The sequence below is a fragment of the Sceloporus undulatus genome, chromosome 2, assembly GCF_019175285.1.
Source record: "Sceloporus undulatus isolate JIND9_A2432 ecotype Alabama chromosome 2, SceUnd_v1.1, whole genome shotgun sequence".
In the NCBI taxonomy this organism is placed as follows: domain Eukaryota; kingdom Metazoa; phylum Chordata; class Lepidosauria; order Squamata; family Phrynosomatidae; genus Sceloporus; species Sceloporus undulatus.
The window spans coordinates 14,476,211-14,497,600 of NC_056523.1; the positions used below are offsets into that span (position 1 = coordinate 14,476,211).

Genomic DNA, 21,390 nt, shown 5'->3' on the forward strand with positions numbered 1-21,390 from the left:
AAAACTAGTTTCCGTTAATACACAGTGACAGAGCCATGCCACTTCAGTGACAAGAGGACAGGATAAACGTGACATTGTCTGAAAATCTTATTGTGATTGTGTGATAAGGATGACTTCAGGACGGGATAAGGGCAGATGTCATCTGAAAATCTTCACATGATTGAGCCATAAGGACAGAGTAAGGACAGGAACGTTCCATTCTTTACCCTGTGTGATAATCTGGTTTGTTGGAGTAACATGCACCATGAAGGCTGTCCCCTAAGCCAACCCACAGCTCTCAGATGCAGTGAGAGATGCCACTCTGTCAGTGCGAATGCAGTGGCCACTCCAGACTGCCTGTCATGGAAGAGCAGTAAGTTGTTAATAATCTACTTTATTACTATGGTATTTTTAGTGCTTGCGGGATCTTCTGACTCACGTACCAAAATGACCTGCCTGGCTTTGGATACCATGCACTTTGACTTCATATGAAGGAAGCAGTTACTCATCCGCCTCAGGCAGCAAAACATGTTTGGTGGATATTGAGGCTCATCACAAAAATGATTTGAGAAGGGCTATCTCTGCTTTTTGTTTCCTTATGACTTCAACCCATCCACCACCACCTGAAGTTCAGAGCATGAAAGACAAATGGACAGACAGATTCTGGCCATGCTGTCTGGAAGATGGAGTTTCCAAACCCACCTAGCACTACTCATCAAAACATATTTTACAGCTATTCTTTCTTCTTAACAAATTTTCTCTGATAAGAAAAATAAAGATCGCGGGCAAACCCAACTATAAGACAATAGCTTTTGAAGCATACCCTTACCATTCCAAAAATGAGGCAAAGCAATTGCACATTGAAAGCACTGCTTGAAATCAACTTTGATCATCAGGTAGTTTGATTTTAAAAGTACCTTGATTCGCTTCTTTTCTATTCTCACGTTCATTTTGTGTTGCTGTTGTTGTTGTTTGTCTCAAGTCTTTTAAGCTAGGAGTAGGAGCAACTCCATACATTGTTGAACTACAATCCCCAGCCTTCCTCACCCTTGACTAGACTGGCCAATGTCCTGATTCCTGTAGTCATTTTTTTAGGTGGGTAGATTTGTACTAAGAGTTCTCCTATTTTCCAAATCTGGCAAAGTTCCATACCATCGAACATTTCGCAGTTGCAAACAGGGACATGCGTGGCCAAGCAACATCAGAGTTTGAACAAGGAAGCAGAAGCTATGAATGAGGAAGGAGACATGAGCTAGGAGATGCTGCAGCTGTTTGTTTTTGTTGGAGCCTACTGGGAAGTACAAGATCCTCCCCTCTCTTCTTCTCTGCCCCCTTCAGAGTTAGAGAAGAACAAGCTGCTTTTGAATTTTGAACATAGTTTGCAGCAATTGCAGTAAACTGAAGACAAATGAGAAAACAGAAAGAGAAGAGAGAAACTAGGACATTTTAAAAGCAACTGAAGTGGGATGACAGAAGATTAATCGGGGCTGTCCCTATCAAATTGGGACAATTGGAAGGTATGGAGTTCTTGTTAACCATACAATTGTGTCCCATGTTGTAATCTGTCAGCTGCCTCAGTGGAGTGAACAGAGCTTGGAAAAAGTTATTTTTGGACCACAACTCCCAGTTTCCTCTATAATTCTCTCCAGGAATCAAAATGTGTTGGACCAACCCTGAAAAATGAACAAGGGTAAACTTCAGCCTTCAGCTCACACAAAGGAAAACCGTTGTACTGCCAATGCTACATCCTGGAGTGTGTGTTTTTGTTTTGATTTGATTTGTTTTTGTGCTTGCCATGGCACAAAGAGGCCTCACATGTTACCCTATCCTGCCCTCACTCTGCAGTGTGGCATTGTAAGGGCCACCAACATAAAAGGCTGGGTGTGTGTTGGGTGGGGGGAGACCGATGGCCATGAGCAATATCTATGCCTGCTGGGCAACTCTGCCACACCGCATTTACTTCATGGCCAGCATGAATAATCACAATAATTACCACCCAGACAACTCTGGTTCCTGGCAGATTAAAAGTGTAATAAATAAATACAGTGTGGCAGGAGGAATGTCACTGGTGTCATTTACTTGCTTTCAATTGCAAGTGCATTACATCTGTGAATACAGCAGGGCAATGAGCATTCAAGGCATTCCCTGGAGAGGAATGGCTTTCACATTTCATGTACCCAGGCTGAGCACAGAGATAAAACGCCCACATTTCTGGTCTGACCAGTTCACCAATGACATGACCCACAACAGACGGCACCATCGTTACTGAGCCAGGATGTCCAAGAACTGCGCTTGAGTCCAAGTGACAACTCTAGGGTGCTAAAAAAAATCCAACTAGACAGGGAACAAGGAAGAAGAAAAAGGTGGAGGCATAAAAAGAAGTTGTAAAAAGGAGCTTCTTTGTCAGAGGCTTTGCTAACTAAAGCATGCCTATATTGTGTTGTTACCCCAGGGTTTGGCCCTCTCCACCCCTCCTCTTTTTCAAATCAAATTGATATCAAAAGGGATGTTTTAGCCATGTAGCCAAGTTTCCCAGTGCAGGAAACTAGCCACGAGATAAGGAGGTCAGACGGGAAAGCTAAAGCACATAGCCAGGATAGATCAATTAAGATCTGAATCTGCATAATCCCATCATTGATAGGAGCGATAGTGATAGACCTTGGCTCATATATGTACAGAAAAGAAAAATGCTTCCCTCTGGAAGCGAAACCCTATTGAAGATGTCCATACCAGCGCTTAACGTGGGTAAGCACTGGTAAAATGCTGGTAAAACATTTAGGAAGTGTGTGTTTGTGTGTGTAAGCCTGACATGCTTCCTAAATGTCAGGAATCCTCCCCTCGCCTCCAGCATTCCTGAATTGTTTGGGGGACAGTCATTTCCATTAAGCGCTGGTATGAAAATCTTGATTGTCCAGAGGCATTTGCATGGATTGTCCTGCCATTTACAAGTTCCCTTCTCATTCTTCTGTCCTGGAAATTTTAATCCCAGAGTTTGCCCCAAAATACATTTTGCCCTATAAATATTCCTGCCAAGGCAGTCCCAATTTGGTCTTGTTTTGAGGTCAGACAGACACTCTGTCTGTATCTCACCTGACTCCTCAGTCACCCAGATCCACAAGCAGCTTGCTGAGCTACCTTCATCTCACAGAATCCCCTGATTGGAACCAGGTACAGTATTACTCTCAAGTCACTATCTGCTACTACCTTTCATATTGTTAGTTCTTGAATGTATGTTTGTGAGTGTGCTTTTGTGTGTATGGTGATTCCATGTTATCTAAATAAAAATATATATGGACCTTGCACTCTGGAGTTCCGACATACATATGCTTGATCCCTGCTTTTAGTTGCCCAAGCCCTCTCGGCTGCTTTAAATGAGGTAATAAAATTTCCCTATTAAATACTGGTTGTGTTTGCCCTCCTGGGACCCTTGCAATTTGGTTAACAGTGTATGATAGAAGATTTTGTGCACAGTGTTGGAAATTAAGGAGGGCAAGTGTCTCACATCAGGGGCCCATTTACAGTACAAAGTTATAGCACTATTATTCTATTAATATACTATTATGGGTTGCCAGATCTCAGGGCACCTCCTGGTGTCTGTAATGGGTGGGTCAGGGTCAGCTCCAGTTAACAGGCAGAGGTTCAGATTCTCCCATTTTCATAAGGTTAGCTCCAGGTGAGGGAAGAGGCTGCATGCCAAGCTCTGATCAGGCAGAGAGCCTGCCAGTGGGCCTATGTAGCCTTCTGCATTTCGCAAAAGCCAATTAAATCAAGAGTTGCAATTCACTAATATGTTTGAATGACAAGTTGTGAGCACACAATTATAGCAGTTTAATCCCACTCTAACTGCCACAGCTGCCTCCTACAGAATCTGGGATTTGGAATTTGGTGAGACACTAACAGCCGGCATGGCGTAGTGGTTTGAGTGTTGGACTATGACTCTGGAGACCAGAGTACGATTCCCACCTCAGCCATGAAATCCATTGGGTGACAATGGGCAAGCCACACACTCTCAGTCTCAGGGAAAGGCAATGGCAAACCTCCTCTGAACAAATCTTACCCCATGATAGGGGTCACCATAAATCGGAAATGTTGAAGGCACGTAACAACAATAAGGTATGAAGAACTCTCTGCAGAGCATTCAAAATATCGTCATCCCTCCCAATTCGTGGGGGATCTGTTCTGGACCCACCCACCACGGCACATCCAGAAAAATGCCAATATTGGAGTCTCCATTGGTTTTAACGGTGGTGCACTGATGTGCGTGCCGCTGCATGTGCGCACCATTTTGTCCCTCCCTGCTTGCCATCCACGAATGGGTGAGACAGCGGATTCCAAGACAGTGAACTAGGAGGGACAACTGTACTTAATCAAACTATAAATCCCACAATTCCATATATGAAGACATATAAAGTGGGACCAAAATACTACAATTGTGTAGCATGAAAGAGAACACCTGCTCCTTTGGGCAAGGCACATTCCTGGGGTTAGAATTAACCTCAGCCAATCTTAACTCCTGAGGAGAGGGAAGGAAGTGACTAAAAGCTGAAAATCTTCCACACCTCAGACAAAAGCAAAGGAAACTCCTTTATCTTTCATCTGGTCCATTTGCCCAAGATAGTTTTGCTCCCTTCTTTCCCACAGAAAACAGGTAACGTGGGTATTCCTGCTAATCATGGTAGTGTTATAAAACAGCAGAAGGCCAAATGCTCTAGCAGCACCTTGTGGATTGACAGATTGTTGTTGTCGTTGTTGTTGTGTGCCTTCAAGTAAATAATGGTGATACTAAGGCAAGCCTGTGATGGGCTTTTCTTGGCAGGATTTGTCCAGAGGATGCTTGCCATCCTCATTCTTTGATGCTGAGAGAGTGTGTGACTTGCCCAAGGTGGGGCTCTGTGGCTTAGTGGGGATACAAACCCTTGTCTCTCGGGTCTAATCTGCACTGCAGAAATAATACAGGCCTGTTACAGACAGCCAAAATAAAGCTGCTTCGAGTCACAGTGGAGGTATGGTGTCAATGATGCATGCGTCTAAGAGTCCAGAAGCACACAACCAAAGCTACACTCCAGTGCTTAGGGCTGGAGCGTGGCTTGGGGCGACTTCTGGACTCTTAGGACGCATGCATCATTGAAAACTCATACCTCCACTGTGACTCGAAGCGCTTATTTTGGCTGGCTGTAACAGGCCATTGTTATAACACTTTAACTGCTGTGTCTCCATGCTATGGAATCCTGGGCTTTCTTTATAGTTTGTTGTGGCACCAGAACTCTCTGTCAGAGAAGGCTAAATAGCTCACAAAACTAAACAATCCCTGAATTCCACAGCATTCAGCCATGGCAGTTATTGCGGTGTCAAATGAATTATTCTGCTGCACGTTCGACTCAGAGTTCTAGTCCAACATTCAGACCACACATCAGCCTCTCTCAACCTACACCCTGGAAGATCCTGAAATAATTTCAGGTCTCAGGGAACCCTGAATAAAGCTTATAATAATAATAAATAAATAACTTTATTCGTAACCCCCGCCTTTCTGCTGCAGCAATCAAGGCGGCTTATGACCTAGAATATGTTGGAATAATACATACTTCCATAAATAAATTGACACACACACCCCCTTTGAAACAGGATTAAATACAATACAGTTTTAAAATTAAACCTGTTCAGATGACAGCATTTTCTAGTAGAGGCAGGGGTTACATAAACTCGGGAGATAGAGAAATTATATTGAACTATTCTGGGAAGGCCTGCCAGAAGAGATCCGCTTTGACAGTTTTTGAAACTGCTAGGCTGGTTCTTTGACAGATTTCCTCCGGCAAGGCGTTCCATAGTCTGGAGGGCAGTGGAGAACATCCTCTGGGAGGTTGCCTAGTCGGGTTTTTATGGGTTGCAATAAATTCCCCAGAGGACCGAGGGTGCAGGGTGGATTGTACAGAAGAGTGTACGGATTGTACTATGGGTTCAGTGTCCTGCATAGACATTATTGTATCTATAGCTCAAAAATATTATGTTTAAAGAATCACAATACCTTGCAGAACCTCTAGCAACTTCCTAAGGAATCCTAGGGTTCCAAGGAACTCTGGTTGAAGAACCTGCATTACGCTAGCTGGCTGAATGTCTTATCAGCATAAAACAGTTTCATTTATATAACACTTCATACTGAACTACCAGTGTCTAAGCGGTTACAACTATAGCTAATTGCCCCCAACAATCTGAGTACTCATTTTAGCAACCTTGGAAGGATGCAAGCCTCAGTCAAGTTTGAGCCTTTCGCTGGTATAAACTCGCAAACCTTATGGTTTTGAGTGAGGGCTGCTGCAGTACAGGAAAGGCAGACGGAGGTGGGTATATTACTGCATGCACAGATCCTTGAGTACATGTGCTACATCTTTTGTTCTCACACCACCACCAACACTCTGTAGCAAATGAATATTAATCCAGGTGATAAAGAAGAATAGAAAAGGTAACTGTAGTTTATGCTGCATCACACTGGAGAATAGTCCAGTTTGACATGCTTTAACCTCATAGCCCATCCATGGAATCCAGGGATTTGTAATTTGTTGTGGTACCAGAGATCCTGACAGAGAAGGCTAAATACCTAAAAACTACAAATCCCAGAATGGTGTTGAGCCACGATAGTTAAAGTGGTTTCAAACTGGATTATTTTTGCAGGGCAGATACAGCCTAAATGTGGCCTTTAATAAGTAAAATCCACAGCCAGGGAGCAATATTTTTCCTGTGATCAATCAAAATGCAATAAAGGTGTCCAAACTTTGAAGTTTTCCACATCCTTCCAGGTTAAAGGGTGTAAGACGTAGTTGTTTTTATGGATAGAATTAAAGGGTCTGAATTCTATTGTTAGCCCACTTAGAGCAAGCCCACTGAACAATGGGATTTATCTACTGTTGAACCTCCCCAAAGGTCATTGGGCCTATCCAATTCAGAGCAAACTCAGTCTTGATAGATGGCAGCCTGCATATCATACCAATTGGGTAGGTTTTTATGTTCGAGTATTTGAAAATTTGAAATGGTGTCAAGCATGCCAAGTTGAAATAAAATGGCAGACTCCAGTTCTGAAGACCGAAGAACGTCTGGAACTCAGGGATTGGCCTTTGGTATAACGTAATCTAAAATAACACTTTCCCAGTTCTGTGAAATACCCTTAAAGTTTCCCACAATGTCTTCTTGACACAGCATTGCTCCAAGACACAGTGAAAAAGTTATAATCTGGTTAGAATCAGCAGACTGGTGCTGTCTGGAGTAGTTCTGTGGGCCACCAGGGCTTCGAAGCCCAGTGTTGGCCAAAATATTTCTAACCAAGTGTTCCTTGAGGGGACAGCATAAAATTTTATGGTCAGGGCATGACAGGACCTGTGTTGCTTCGGCTAGCATCTTTTGTTTGCAGAGTGGGGAGAAAAGGTCATAGAGCTGGAAGTGGGTCTCATGGGCACACGGAGTCTAATCCCTGCTCAGTTCAAGATCTCCAGCTAGACAGAGCATCCCCAGTATCGTGCCTCTTTTATGATGTCCAAGAAGGACCCCCCACACGTCTCTAGCAATTGCTTCCATTGTCAACCCACTCTTACTGTCCAAACGTTCCTTCTAATGTTAATCAAAATCTTTGTTGTGGTCTGCCTTCAAGTCATTTCTGGTTTACAGAGACCCTAAGGCGAACCTATAATGGGTTTTCTTGGCATGAATTGTTCATATTAGGTTTGCCATTGATCTCCACTGAGGCTGAGAGAATGTGACTTGCTCAAGGTCACCTAGGGGATCTGCTTGGGTGCCTTGATGTGAGTTCCTGCATGGCAGGGGGTTGGACTGGAGGGCCCTAAGTGGTCCTTCTAACTCTATGTTCATGAGTACTTGGCAAAACCGGGATTCAAACCTGGTTTCCCAATTAGTCCAACACTCAAACCACTACACAATGCTGGCTCTCTAATCAAATTCTACCGCCCTGTAAATTCAGCCATTACCCCGGTCCTACTATTTGTGGCAGCAGACAACCAGACTGTCCCCTTCTCTTTGTGACAACCCATGAGATATTTAAAGACGTGCAGTCATGTAACCCTCTCAGCTTCTCTCAGCAAGCTAATATACCAAGTCCTCAATCTTTTCTCAATTTTTGTTCTTTGTACTTTCATCTAGTTAGGTTGAGGGGTGAGACAGGACTTCTAAATTTTACAGATTAAATTTGGAAACATGGTAGTCAAGGATTAAGATGAAGTAGTTATTAATGAAGAAAAACAGAAAAGCTAGGTGAATGCGCAGGTGCTTTGTCAAGCCTACTGTGAAGGCATGTTTCTGCCCCTCTCTCCCCCCCACGGATAATTGAGTGCAAACACTTTTGCACATTTTAAATTATCAGCAAAAGGGAGAAAGTAGAGAGAGAAAAGAAAAACATGACATTTTAAAAAGCATCTGAAAAAGTGTGGTGACAGAGGATTCATTGGGCGCCTCCTGCCAGACTGGGACAGCTGAAGGTATGATATAAGAATCAGAGGCCTGTTACAGACTGCAAAATAAAGCTGCTTCGGGTCTCTTTGGAGGTATGCTATGGAATGATGCATGGGTCCTAAGAGTCCGGAGGTTGCCCAAAGCCACACTCCATTCCTAAGCATTGGAGGGAGCTTTGGTGCAGCTTCCATCTTTCTAGGGTGCAGGCATCGTTTAAGCAGTAACCTCCAAAGAGACCCGAAGCAGCTTTATTTTGGCAGTCTGTAACAAGCCATAGAGTTGGTATAGACCACAAGGGCCATGCAGTCCAACCCATTCTGCCATGTAAGAACTCACAATCAAGAATCTCTGACAGATGGCCATCCAGCCTCTGTTTAAAGGCCTCCAAGCAAGGAGACTCCACCACACCCTGAGGAAGGAGTGTGGTTTAGGTGGCCTTAAGTCAGGACCTCCGAACTGGGACAAATGTGGGACAAACGTAGGACAAAATTTTCAAATGGAGGAACATTTTAAAAAATGAGGACACACAAAAATGATGTTTTTTTTTAAAATTCATATACAATGCATGATTCTTAGGCATGATAAAAATGGAGGACATTTGGCATATTCCTAGACAGATGGCAGAAATGTGCTTCCCTTTCTGGTCAAACCAGAAGAGGAGGAAGAGGGGAAGAAGCAGAGGAGGAGGAAGAGGGAGAAGAAGAAAAAGGAGGAAGAAAGAAAGGAGGAGGAGAAGAGGGAAGAGGAGGAGGAAGAAGAGAAGGTAGAGAGGAAGAAAAATGGAGGAGAGAAGGAAGATGAGGTGGAAAAGAAGAGGAGAAAAAGATAAAGAGGGGAGAAGCGAGGAGTCGAGGAGGCGCAGAAAGGAACAGAACAAGCTGCAAGGCAGGGAAAAAAGGGTCTCCCTTGGAGAGAGACCCTTCCTCCCTGCCTTGGAGCCTGCCTGGCCGGCGGGCAAGCCCCAAGGCAGGGAGAAAGGTCTCCCTTGGAGAGAGACCCTTCTCTCCCTGCCCAGGCCTGCCTGCCGCGGGGAAGCCTCAAGGCAGGGAGAGAAGGGTCTCCCTTGGAGGAGAGACCCTCCCCCCTGCTCTGAAGCCTGCAGGGCGCGCTCCAGGGCGAGGGCTTGAATGCCGCCCAGGCCTCAGTAGGGGCCAGCGCAGCGCGCAGGCCTGCCCCACTTCCTTCCCCCCCCGCGCGCTGCGCCGCTGACCCTACTGAGGCCTGGGCGGCATTCAAGCCCTCGCCTGGAGGCAAGGAAGAGGAGGAAGGCGGAGCTGGAGGAGGAGGTGGGTTGGCGCCACAGCAGTCGCATTAGCGGCAGCGGCAATGGCCGGAGCGGGCTCCCAAACAGGGGACCAGGCACGGGTGGGGACCCAAACCAGACCGTGACTGGGAGGGGCCCCCCAAAACCATGCTGGTCACGGGGGGGGGCGGGTTATGGCAAGCCTAAGTGTGTTCCACTGTTGAACAGCCCTTACTGTCAGGAAGTTCCTCCTAATGTTCCGGTGGAATCTCTTTTCCTGGAGCTTGCTCTCATTGTTCTGGATCCTGTTCTCTGGAGCATCAAAAAACAAGTTTGCTCCCTCCTCAATATGACATCACTTCAAATATTTAAACAAGGCTATCATATAACCTCTTAACCATCTCTTCTCATGTTGGTAGAGGAGTGTTAACATTTTCCTATCCAGTTGCAACTCCTGGGCAACCAATGATGACAGATGCTGGGGCTTACAATCCAGCCATAGAAAGTTGGTGTCTGCTTGACAATCTCCCCTACTTTGGGACAAATGCCTAGAGCTCTCAGAACAGTTTCAGAATCTGTGCCTCATAACTCCAGGCCTAGCCAGATCCTCCAGCTCCGCATCTTCCACTGAATGTTAATGTACCAGGATGGGACATTTGAGACCCCCCAGACCTAGGCTTGCCATATCCCGCCTGGGGGTGGGACTTTCCTGGCTCGGGGCAGGTCCGCACGGTCCTGCCCTGGTTTGGCCCCGGCCCCCGGGTTCCCCCCCCCCCCCCAGCGAGGCCCTGGAAGGCTTCACCAGGGCTTGGGAGACGCTGTCTCCCAGGCCCCGTCGAGGCCCTGGAAGCGACTCCGCAATCGCGGAGTCCTCCAAGGCCTTGCTGAGCCAGGAAATTAAAAAAAAAAAGTCCTACATTTTAAAACATTGTCCTACATTTTTCCCGGTTTGGAGGTCCTCAGGGATGGCAACCCTACCCAGACCCATATTTTGTAGCAGCTTTCATGCAAAACTAATCAACAAGTGTTAGTATTTTGGGGCAATGACCCTGCTTGGAAGCTCAAGCATTTCCCCAAAATTTCAACCACTTCTTATGTTTCAGCTCTTTTGCAAACAACAAAACAACAACCAAAAAAGAGACTGAGAGATGGTTGTCTCAGCTAATCTATTCTGTGCCCAAAACATATGTCATGCCATTTCCCAGCAAACCACATGGCTGTGAAGCAGAAGTGTTTGGCTTTGGTCATATTTTGTTTGCTGTTTTGTGCTTCCAAGTTGTTTCCAACTTATGACAACTCTATCATGGGATTTTCTTGGCAAGATTTGTTCAGAGAAGCTTTGCCATAGCTTTCTCTGAGGCTGAGAGCATGTGACTTGACCATGGTCACCTGGTGGGTTTCATGACTGAGCTGGGAACTGAACTAGGAACTGAACTCAGCTCTCCTGAGCCTCAGTCCCACACTCAAACCACTATGCCAGGGGTAGGCAACCTTTTTGAGCCAGGGGCCGGGTTGCTGTCCCTCAGACAACTGGGGGGCCGAAGCCAAAAAATAAATAATTAAATAATTTAAAAAATTATATATATAAATAAACCAGGACAAATGTAGGACAAAATTTTCAAATGGAACACTTTAAAAAAAAAATGGAGGACACGTGAAAAAATTTGCTGATTTTTAAAAAAATGTTAATATAAATGCATGTTTCTGAGGCTTCTATAGACAGTTGCCCCCCCAAAGGCCCCAGCGGCAATCGGCGGCAGGACCGGGCTGGGGCCGGTCCCAAGGCCTCGCCGGGCTGCATCCGGCCCGCGGGCCGCAGGTTGCCTACCCCTGCACTATGCCATGCTGACTCGCCTGGTTGACTGCAGAGTGTCCCTATTCAAAGGAAGCCAAACATTTGTCTATTTTTGAAAGGTGTGAGACAATGGAATTCTTATTGTGGTCAGAAAAGATAAGTATATATTAAACAGTGTGGTATTGTGGATTGAGTGTTGAACTAGGACTCGGGGAAAACAAGTTTTGAATCCTTGCTAGGCTATGGAAACCCACTGGGGGATACTGGTCAAATCACATTCTCAGGACAAATAAATCTGAATCTTGCCAAGGGAACCCTATGATATGGTCGCCATAAGTCAGAGTTGGCTTGAAGGTACATCACATAAACAAAATTTAAAATGAAACCCTCAATACACTGAAATTTTCCATGCAGTTGGAAAAGGCACCCCATAATTCACACAATATAAGGTTTGTTTGTTGTTGTTGTTTTCAGTTTAGAGATACGATACGCATGTCAAAGGGCTTTGCTTCCTTCTCACTACTAAAGAAAAAGGGTGCTGTGACCTTGATTGCTTTATAGACTTCCAGAAAATATTTCTTCTTCTTCTTCTCCCTTCTCTTTCTCGCCAGCATTTCCTTGTTCTGACTCTGGACAGAGGTAAGTAAATATCCGCCTTCACCTCCTTCCTCCACCCTTGACTTTCTTGGGCAGTGCCTTTCTAACCAAACATGCCAACCTGTCACTCTGGACAACTCCTCCACTAATGCCGTCATCCCCCAAGTGCTACCAGTTTGTGGCCATTTGCCTAAGCTGAGAAAGTTTAAACACCAAAGCCACTGAAGTGAGGAGTGTTCAAACATTAACCAATAAGTACAGCTTGAGTCACCTTTTTCCAGACTTCTGAAATCCAAAAGATTCCAAAGCTTTTTTCATGGGTAGCTGAGACAGTGGCCCCTTTGCTTTCTGATGGTTCACCGTATACAAACGTTGTTTTATGCACAAAGTGATTTAAAATAGTGCGTATAGAAATCAGGCTATATGTGTATAAGGTGACTATGAAACATAGATTATTTTTGTGTTTAGATTTAGGTCCCATTTCCAAGATATCTCATTATGTACATACATGCAAATACAAGTAGTCCAAAATCCACAAAAATCCAAAATACTTCTTGTCCTAAGCATTTTGGATAAGGGAGACTCAGCCTGTACAATTCATTTTGAGAGTATGCCAAAAAAATAAACTAAAGAACCATGAAAGGGCAATGCCTTGGGCAACCAATAAAGCCTGTCTCTTTTAAGTATCCGAAGAGCTTACAGTCTTACTGCTCATCCTTGTGGCTCGTGCCCGGAGGCCCAGAGGTAAATAGTACAAACATAGCCTCCAAGCGCCCTGATTTGGCAGGGACAGTCCCAATTAATCCTCTCTTTCCTCCCACTTTTCCCACTGCTTTTACAATGTCCCAGTTTCTTTCTCTTCCTTCCATTTTAGTACTTGGATGGGAGACCACCAGTGAATCCCAGGTGCTGTAAGCTATTTATTATGTCAGAGAAAGGAACTGGCAAAGCCACCTCTGAGTGTTCCTTGCTTGAGAAAAACCTAGGAAATTCATGGGGTCACCTTAAATCGACAGGCAACTTGAAGGCACACACACATACGCAAAACCTACAGTAGCATATTTCTCACATTCTCTCAGGGTTTTGAGACCTTTAAATCAAAATTTTATAATCTATAATTCCTGGACGCTCCCACCCCAGCCAGTAAGGATTCTGAGAGCTATAATGTTTTTGGTTTGTTTTTTAAATTTCCAAGCTCTCCAAACTTTCCCAAGAGCACACTGCCATGATCCCCTCATATCCTTGGAAGTTACTTTAGTGTGCCACTTGGTTCTATACAGAGAAGCATAAGCTAGAAACAGGTCTCTCCCCAGAAAGAACACGAATCTAGGCTTAGCCAGAGGAGCATGGGAAGCAGCAGGGAATTTGGTGTAGCACTTGCCAGTGTCTTGCCCATCCTTCTCATCAGTCTATGTAAGGCTGGTGGGAATTCAGAGCACTGAGCACACACCAGACTGCATGCATTCAGTCCTTTGCAGAAGAGGCATTCTGAACCATTTGTCATTGTTGGTAACCACCCATCAATCTCAACTCAAGGCGACCCTGTGGACGAGACATCTCCAAGACTCCCTATCTTTCCACTACTCTTCTTAGTTCTTGCAGATTCATACCCATGACCCCTTTAATAGAGTCCATCCATTTAGTGTGTGGTCTCCCATGTTCTCCTACATTCCACCTTTCCTAGCATTCCACTCATCAATCTCGACTCAAGGCGATCCTGTGGATGAGACATCTCCAAGATGTCTTTTCTAAAGACTCCTGACTTCTCATGATGTGGCCAAAGCATGACAGTCTCAATTTAATCATTCTTGGATTCCAGGAAAATTTCAGACTTCAACTGTTCTAGGGCCTACCTATTTGTTTTTGTTTTTTGGCTGTACACAGTATCCTCAGCACTCTTCTCCAGCACCACATCTCAAATGAATTGGTTTTCTTTTTATCCATTTGTTAAATTGTCCAGCTCTTGCATCCATACATGGTAATGGGGAATACAATTGCTTATATGATTTTGACTTTCATATTTAGTTGTATATCTTTGCTGTTCAGGAGCTTTTCTAGTTGTTTCATAGCTTCCCTCCCCATTCTTAATCTTCTTCTGATTTCTTGAGTGCAGTCCCCATCCTGATCTATGTTTGATCCAACCAAGATACAGTAGGAACACTTTTACTCTTTCTATTTCCTCATTGTCTAGGTTGAATTTATGGAGATGTTCAGCGGTTATTATTTTTGTTTTATGTTCAGCAGTACACCTGCCTTTGCACTTTCTTCCTTGACCTTCCTCAGCAGCTGTTCTAGGTCGGTGATGTTTTCTGCTAGTAATATGGGGTCTGGACCATGCATTTTGCTTATTCTCCTGAACTCTGATCTGGAGACACCTACCAAAAGTTGTGAAGCTAAATCAGTTATTCACCAAGATGGTTTTCACTCTTGTAAGCCTTGTTAATCCACCTAATATGAGCAGCCTCTCTCTCAACCTGTCTCTTGGGTTTCTTATTCCAAAACACTCATAAAACCTGGAAAAATTCCTTTTTGGTACTTCAAAAATCCCTTTTTGGTACCATGTTGGTTCAGGGATTCTGGGGCCTGTAGTAAAAAAAATACAACATTTCCTCCAAGCTCTGATGTTTTATGGCAAGGGGCCTATGAACAACTGCACCCCATGTTCAGGGTGTTGACACATTTTACTCTTCATGCTGTTGGAAATGAGGGCTCTACACACAAGAGTGAGCAAGATGGGCAAGCAAGTAAATTAATACCATCGCCATCTAAAACATATTAATGTTATGTTTTTGATTTGGTTTTAAAAATTATACTGTTTTTAAAGTATCTTTTGTGAGCTGCCTTGGGTCCATTTTAGGAGAAAGGTGGCAGGGGGGAAATTAGCTTACCCCCCCCCCGACCTAATAAATCGTCCACCCCTCAAAGAATCTAACATTACTCAACTGGTACAAAGAACTATTTGGACATTATGACTTAAAAGTGACTTATTAAACAGACAAATAATAGACAGAACCTTCCTTTCTCAGTAAGCAATGATTAGCTTCCTTTGCTTTCTCACTACGGTCTAATGCACACTGCAGAAATAAAGCAGTTTGACTCCACTTTAACTGCCACGGCTCAACGCTATGCCACCCTGGGATTTGTAGTTTTGTAAGACATTAAGCCTTCTGTCAGAGAGCTCTGGTGCCACAACAAACTACAGGTCCCAGAATTCCACAGTACTGAGCCACGACAGTTAAAGAACTGTGAAACTGCATTATTTCTCCAGTGCATGTTTAGACCGTAAGACCCTCCATGCTCTTTTGTTATAACAAAGTGCCACTCAAAGGGCTTCACCATCTTACTTATTTTGGACAGGCCACATTTTGGGATGTATAGAGTATGCTGGGCTAGAGAGGCTGATTTAGTATAAGGCAGAATGTTTCCTGGTCATGACCAAGAGAAAATTGGTCATGTTGGCAGGGCTAACCCCGTTATTAGGCAGGGTGAGGGTTGGGAATGATGTTTTTCCAGAGTTTTCCAAGTGTCCCCTTTTGTTAGAAGATATGGCAGAGTATGACGCACAGTCTTCAGCATCCCAAACTGGACTCCTGCCTGTGGTGCAGTGGAAGATTGTTGTTGTGCCTGTGTGCCTTCAAGCTGTTTCCGACTTATGGTGACCCTAAGGCAGTAGTTCTCAACTTTCCTAATGTCGCTACCCTTTAATATAGTTCCTTATGTTGTGGTGACCCCCAACCATAAAATTACGGTCTCGGTGTCTCGGTTCCTAAGACCATTGGAAATATGTGTTTTCCAATGGTCATAGGTGACCCCTGTGAAAGGGTTGTTCAACCCTCAAAGGAATCTTGACCCACAGGTTGAGAACTGCTGCCCTAAGGGTTTTTCCTGGCAAGTTTCTTCGGTTCAGTTTGGCCATTGCCATGTTCTGAGACTGAAAGAGTGTGACTTGCCCAAGGTGAGTCTACATGGCTGCGCCGGGTTTCGAACCCGCTTCTCCAGAGTAATCGTCCAACATTCAAACCACTACACCATGCTGTTCCCATAGCTGAAAATATTACCCATCAATTGCCAGTCCAGTCAGATTTTCTTGGTGGGAGGGGGGCAACTCCTTTGGCAGGTAAATTCAGAGTTTCCAATCCAAATTTCCAATCCAAATTGGGGATTCTGGGAACTGTGATCCTAAAGATCCTTGTGCCCTAGGCAGCAAGATTTCTAGGCTGTACCTGTATGCTTAAGGCAGGTAGCCAAGTTACTTCTTTGTCATGCAAACTCAAAATCCCTAATCCACATGGCCACCGATCAGGTGGGCTGGTGATTGTTGGAGCTGTAATCCTATAACATCCATGTGCCTCAGGTAGCAAAAAGCCTGGGCTGGCTCTGAATGCTTTGGGTGGCTGCTTTGCAAGTTAGATCTGCAGTAGAGACCAGAACATTGGAGAAGTTATTAATTTGTAATGCAAATCCCAGAAACCCCCATCACCTCCACCCGAAACAGTAGTTTGGGAATTGTAGTCAGATACATCTAAGTAACACCTGACTGACAGCGAGTGTGGCACAGTAGTTTGATTGCTGGATTATGACTCTGGAGACCTGGGTTAGATCCCCAGCTCAGCCATAGAACCTACTGGGAGACATTGGGCAAGCCACACTCTCTAAGCCACAGAGCAAGGCAATGGCAAACCTCCTCTGAACAAGAAAACCCATGATAGGTTCACCTTAGGGCTGCCAGAAGCTGGAAATGACTTGAAGGCACACAACAACAAACCACAGCAGCATCCGACTGACGAAGGCTGTGAAGAAAAAGTCAACCGTGACGGTTTTATTCAGCCAACTTCCTGATCTATCCAAATAGATATATAGAAAGTCTCAAGAGTGGAGAGCTGGTGGGGCAGATGGAGAGAAGAACTGAGCTGAGCTCCAAAGGCCTTCAAGGTCAGTTCAGTTTCAAAGGTCCCAGTCCTTCAGCCCTAAGTCTTTCCACCCCACTTCTTGGAATTAAGTATGTAAAGGGATCTTGTAGCACCTTTGAGACTGGAGTGAGTGAAAAGTTTATTTATTTACTCATTATTTATTATTCAGATGAAGGAAGTAAACCCAGTGTACAAAAGCTTATGGTACTACTTTTTCCTAACAGTGGATCTCAAAGGTGCCACAAGATCCCTTTGCCTACTGATATTCCAGACTCACTCTGAATATGCCTCTGAATTCTTGGAATTAAGTTCTATTTTTTAAAGGTATGAGACTGTACTTATACAGAATCACAGAGTTGGAAGAGATCCCCAAGGGCCATCCAATCCAACCCCATTCTGCCATGCAGGAAGACGCAACCAAAGCTTTCCCAACAGATGGCCATCCAGCCTCGGTTTACAAACCTTCAACCAAAGTATCTCCAAGAAGCAATGTTTGGGACCTCAGCCTGGGTTCCTTAATAAGTCCTTCATCCTTTCCTCCACAAATCCCTTTCTTCCCTCCACCTTAGTTTTACTGAGCCACTGGAATGACTTTAGGCAAGTCACACTCTCTCAGCCTCTGAGGCTGGCAAACTCCTCTCTGAAGACATTTGCCAATAAAATCCCATGGTAGATTCTCTTTAGAGTTGCCATAGGTCAGAAATGACTTGAAGGCACACAACACACAAAGCTGAATATTACTTCAAGACTCAAATTACATTTGTCACTACAAAAGCCCCTGTATAAAACCCAGTGGGGTGACTTTGGGCAGGTCACACTCTCTCAGCCTCATGGGAAAGCCATGGCAAACCCCTCTCTGAAGACCCTTGCAATGAAAATCCCTTGATAGGGTTGCCATAATTTGGAAATGATTCGAAGGTGCAGAACGCACAAAGCTGAACATTACTTCAATCCTCACGTTACATTTGTCACTACAAAAAACCCTGTATAACACCCACTGGGTGACCTTGGCCAAGTCACACTCTCTCAGCCTCAGGGGAAGGCCAGGGCTAAGCCCTGATGCAGAAACATGCCAAGAAAACCCCACAAGAGGGTCGCCACGAGTCAGAAATGACTTAAAGTCACTCAAAGTTGAATGTTACCTTCAAGCCTCACATTACATCCTCCATTAGCCCACTGGGGGACTTTGGGCAGGTCACACTCTCTCAGCCTCTGGGGTTGGCCATGGCAAACCCTTCTCTGAAGAAACCTGCCCAAGGAAACCCCAGGATAGGTTCTCCTAAGTCGGTCAAGGACTTGGAGGCACCCCATAAAAACATGATGGTGGTGGTGATGATGGTGATGATGATGGGGAAAGGGGAGGAGGTTCCTGGTGGGACTCACCATAAGAGGTAGAAGAGGAAGACTCATCCTGCCCTTCCTCCTCCTCCTCCTTCTTCTTGGCCCCCATGGCCAGCAGGAGACCCTACTTCTCAGGAGAGCCTCTCCATCTGAGAAGAAGCCTCAGGGACTGCTCCGAATGGAAGGCTCCTGGGTTCTGATCTGGAACCTGTTGCTTAGCAGAGCCACCAGCCCTCCGTCGCCTCCCACCTGGAGACACACCTGCCCTCCTCACCTGCCTCTCGGCCACGCCCCCTGACACACCTCTGCCCTCCCCAAGCCACGCCCCCTGCAGGACAAGGCAAGCCTCTGCCCTCCAAGACCAGCAGATGGATCTGGCCCCCGATGGATTGCAAAGAGACACACAGCCCTATTAAATATCAGCCTACAAAGGGATTTTTGGAAACCTATTCAGGGGGGAGCTGTGTTGGCCATATATAAAAAGGACAACCACATCCCAAATCCACAAAACAGGGATACCATGGTGGGGCCAACCGAAATGCATAAAATACATGATGCAAGCTTTCAGAGCTCCACTGGCTTCTTCATCAAGCAAAGGTGTTTGAAAGGAAGTATCATTTGTGTGTGTTGCAAAGGGATGTTCATTTTCCTCAACTTTTGAGAAGTCCCCCGTAGACACATAATCATTATTATTATTATTATTTCTACCCCGCTTCTCCAACAAGGTTGAGGCGGCTTACATCCATTCAACACAATAAAATAAAATCCCACAATCCCCCTCAGAACATGAAACGTATCCAGGGGTAGCTGCGTTGGCTGTATACCAAAGTGCAATAACATCCCAAATCTACAAAACAGGGATACCTTTATGGAGCCTAGCCATAGGGCCAAATTTCAAGGCTCCACTGGGTTTTCATCAGGCAAAGGTGTTAAAAATCCACGCCAAAGCATGGAGGCTTTCAGTGTTTTCTGCCTAACAAAAGGCGCTGTAACTTCACAAAGGATGGAGACATTTGGATCTCAGAAATAATGGAGTTCAAAATTTATCTCCTAGCCCCATTGCCTGGAGGAGGAGGGATCTGCCTTCATAGATATCTCTCTGCTCTGTCTCAATACAAAACAATACACCAACACCACCTTGACAAAATGCAGGCCTGTGACTAACATGGTCATATTTTCCCCCTCCTGTATAGTTTTTAAAACACTTTTGCTTGATGAAGAAACTAGTGGAGCTTTGAAAGCTTGCATCATGTATTTTGTGCATTTTGGTTGTTCCGATAAAGATATCCGTTGGTGGGTTTTGGATGTTATTGTACTGTACTTTGTTATATGGCCAACACAGCTATCCCTGAATGTTTCCAAAATCCCTTTCCATGCTGATATTTAATATGGCTGTGTCTCTTGATTTCCAACATCTGGAGGGGCAGTACCCTATTAGTCTTGCTATAGTTCTGCACAGCCCCCTGGGGAAGGAGGTGGAGTTTGCACTTGTTGCCACACACAGAATTTCATAAATCGGGTGGCACAATGTTTCCTTCCTTCCTCCTTGCTGGAAACAGGTCTATCTGTATTGCATGCTAGACACATAAGACTGCAGTTTGTTGTGGCATCAAAGCTCTTTGATGGAGAAGGCTAAATGTCTCACAAAACTTTAATTCCCAGAATCCCATAGCATTGAGCCTTAGTAGTTCAAGCAGAGTCAGACTGGATTATTTCTGTAGCGCAGATGCAACCAAAGCCATCAGTGAAACTGATGGGTGGAGTATGAGTGAGTAAATAAATGGTTGTGGGATGTGTAAGTGAGTAAGAGGCAGACTGTAAGGAGAACACACAACTAGGAGCTTTAATTCACCTTCCATGAGAAGAAAAATAAAGTTTATGTTGCTTGTACTTGGGCAGGTCACTCTCTCTCAACCTCAAATGGCAATGACAACTCCATCTTCCAAAGAAACTTGCTGAGAAAACCCCATGATAGGGTCTTAGGGTCATCGTTGGTCAAAAATGACTTGAAGACACACAACAAATAGTAAGAGGCAGTTTAAGACTACTGTATTACGACCCTGTTGACGGAAAAATGTGTTGGATCTTAACAATATACTTTCCGTTCCCCCCAACCGCCTCCTGTCCCTGTTCAGTTACAACATATCTGCACATTACTTGCATCCTCAGTGAAGCTCTGTGAAATACCTTAGGTTGGTTATTTTGCAATCTTCAATGTATCACTGGTGTTATAAAGTTTCCAAGAAGTGTGATATTTTGTCTTGTATGACAACCTGATGAGGCAGGATAGGCCAAAGGGAAAGAACTCCCTCGCCTGATCACTTTGTAACACTACTGTCCCACATCCAAATCCAGAGAGACATTCAGAATGTGAAAAGGTACTTGCAGCTTTCTACACAGCCACCAATAAAAGGAAATTGTTGTCGTTGTGTGCCTGCAAGTTGTTCCCAACTTATGGCCACTCTAAGGCCTATCATGGGGTTTTCTTGGCAAGATTTGTTCAGAGGTTTGCCCTTGCCTTCCCCTGAGGCGGAGAAAGTGACTTGCTCATGGTCACCCAGTGGGTTTCATGTACAAGTGGGAATTGAACCCTGGTCTCTCCAAAGTTGTAGTTCAGCACTCAAACCATACACACCACTAGTTCCCATTAAATAACAGGCAAGATAGCAATTGCGAATTCACTTAGTGAGTGGGGGCTGCAACAAAATCTTGCAGCATTGTGTTCCCCTTCTATGTTCCAGCCAACCCTTCCTCCAGAATACTCCATTCCACCTCTGTAAGTCTAACCAGTAAACGAATAAAGTAGTCCCACAATGGACACTCATTCTTAACTGGTCCATTTTTGCATCATACCTTTAGAATTTTTGTACATCCAGTTTCTCTGAGCTTGCTGATAGCTCTCTCTTGCACATGAGTGCTTTTTACTCAATAAGGAATGAATCTCAGAAAAATGAGATTACAATAGTATTCTTAATCATTCAAATGGGGGTTTAGAAGCTTTCTTCCAGCATGGCGTAGTGGTTTGAGTGTTGGACTATGACTCTGGAGACCAGGGTTCCAATCCCCACTTGGCC

General features: G+C 44.7%; 1 protein-coding gene across 1 annotated transcript in view; it reads right to left on the reverse strand.

The window, feature by feature from the left end:
• Positions 1-18,509, reverse strand: part of SLC44A4 (solute carrier family 44 member 4) — a 54,991-nt gene extending 36,482 nt beyond the window's left edge. The window contains exon 1 of the mRNA XM_042449105.1: positions 18,359-18,509. Within this exon, the coding sequence (XP_042305039.1) occupies positions 18,359-18,425 (67 nt within the window). The 5' untranslated portion in view covers positions 18,426-18,509. The remainder of the gene's footprint in view (positions 1-18,358) is intronic.
• Between the last annotated feature and the right edge of the window lie 2,881 nt (positions 18,510-21,390).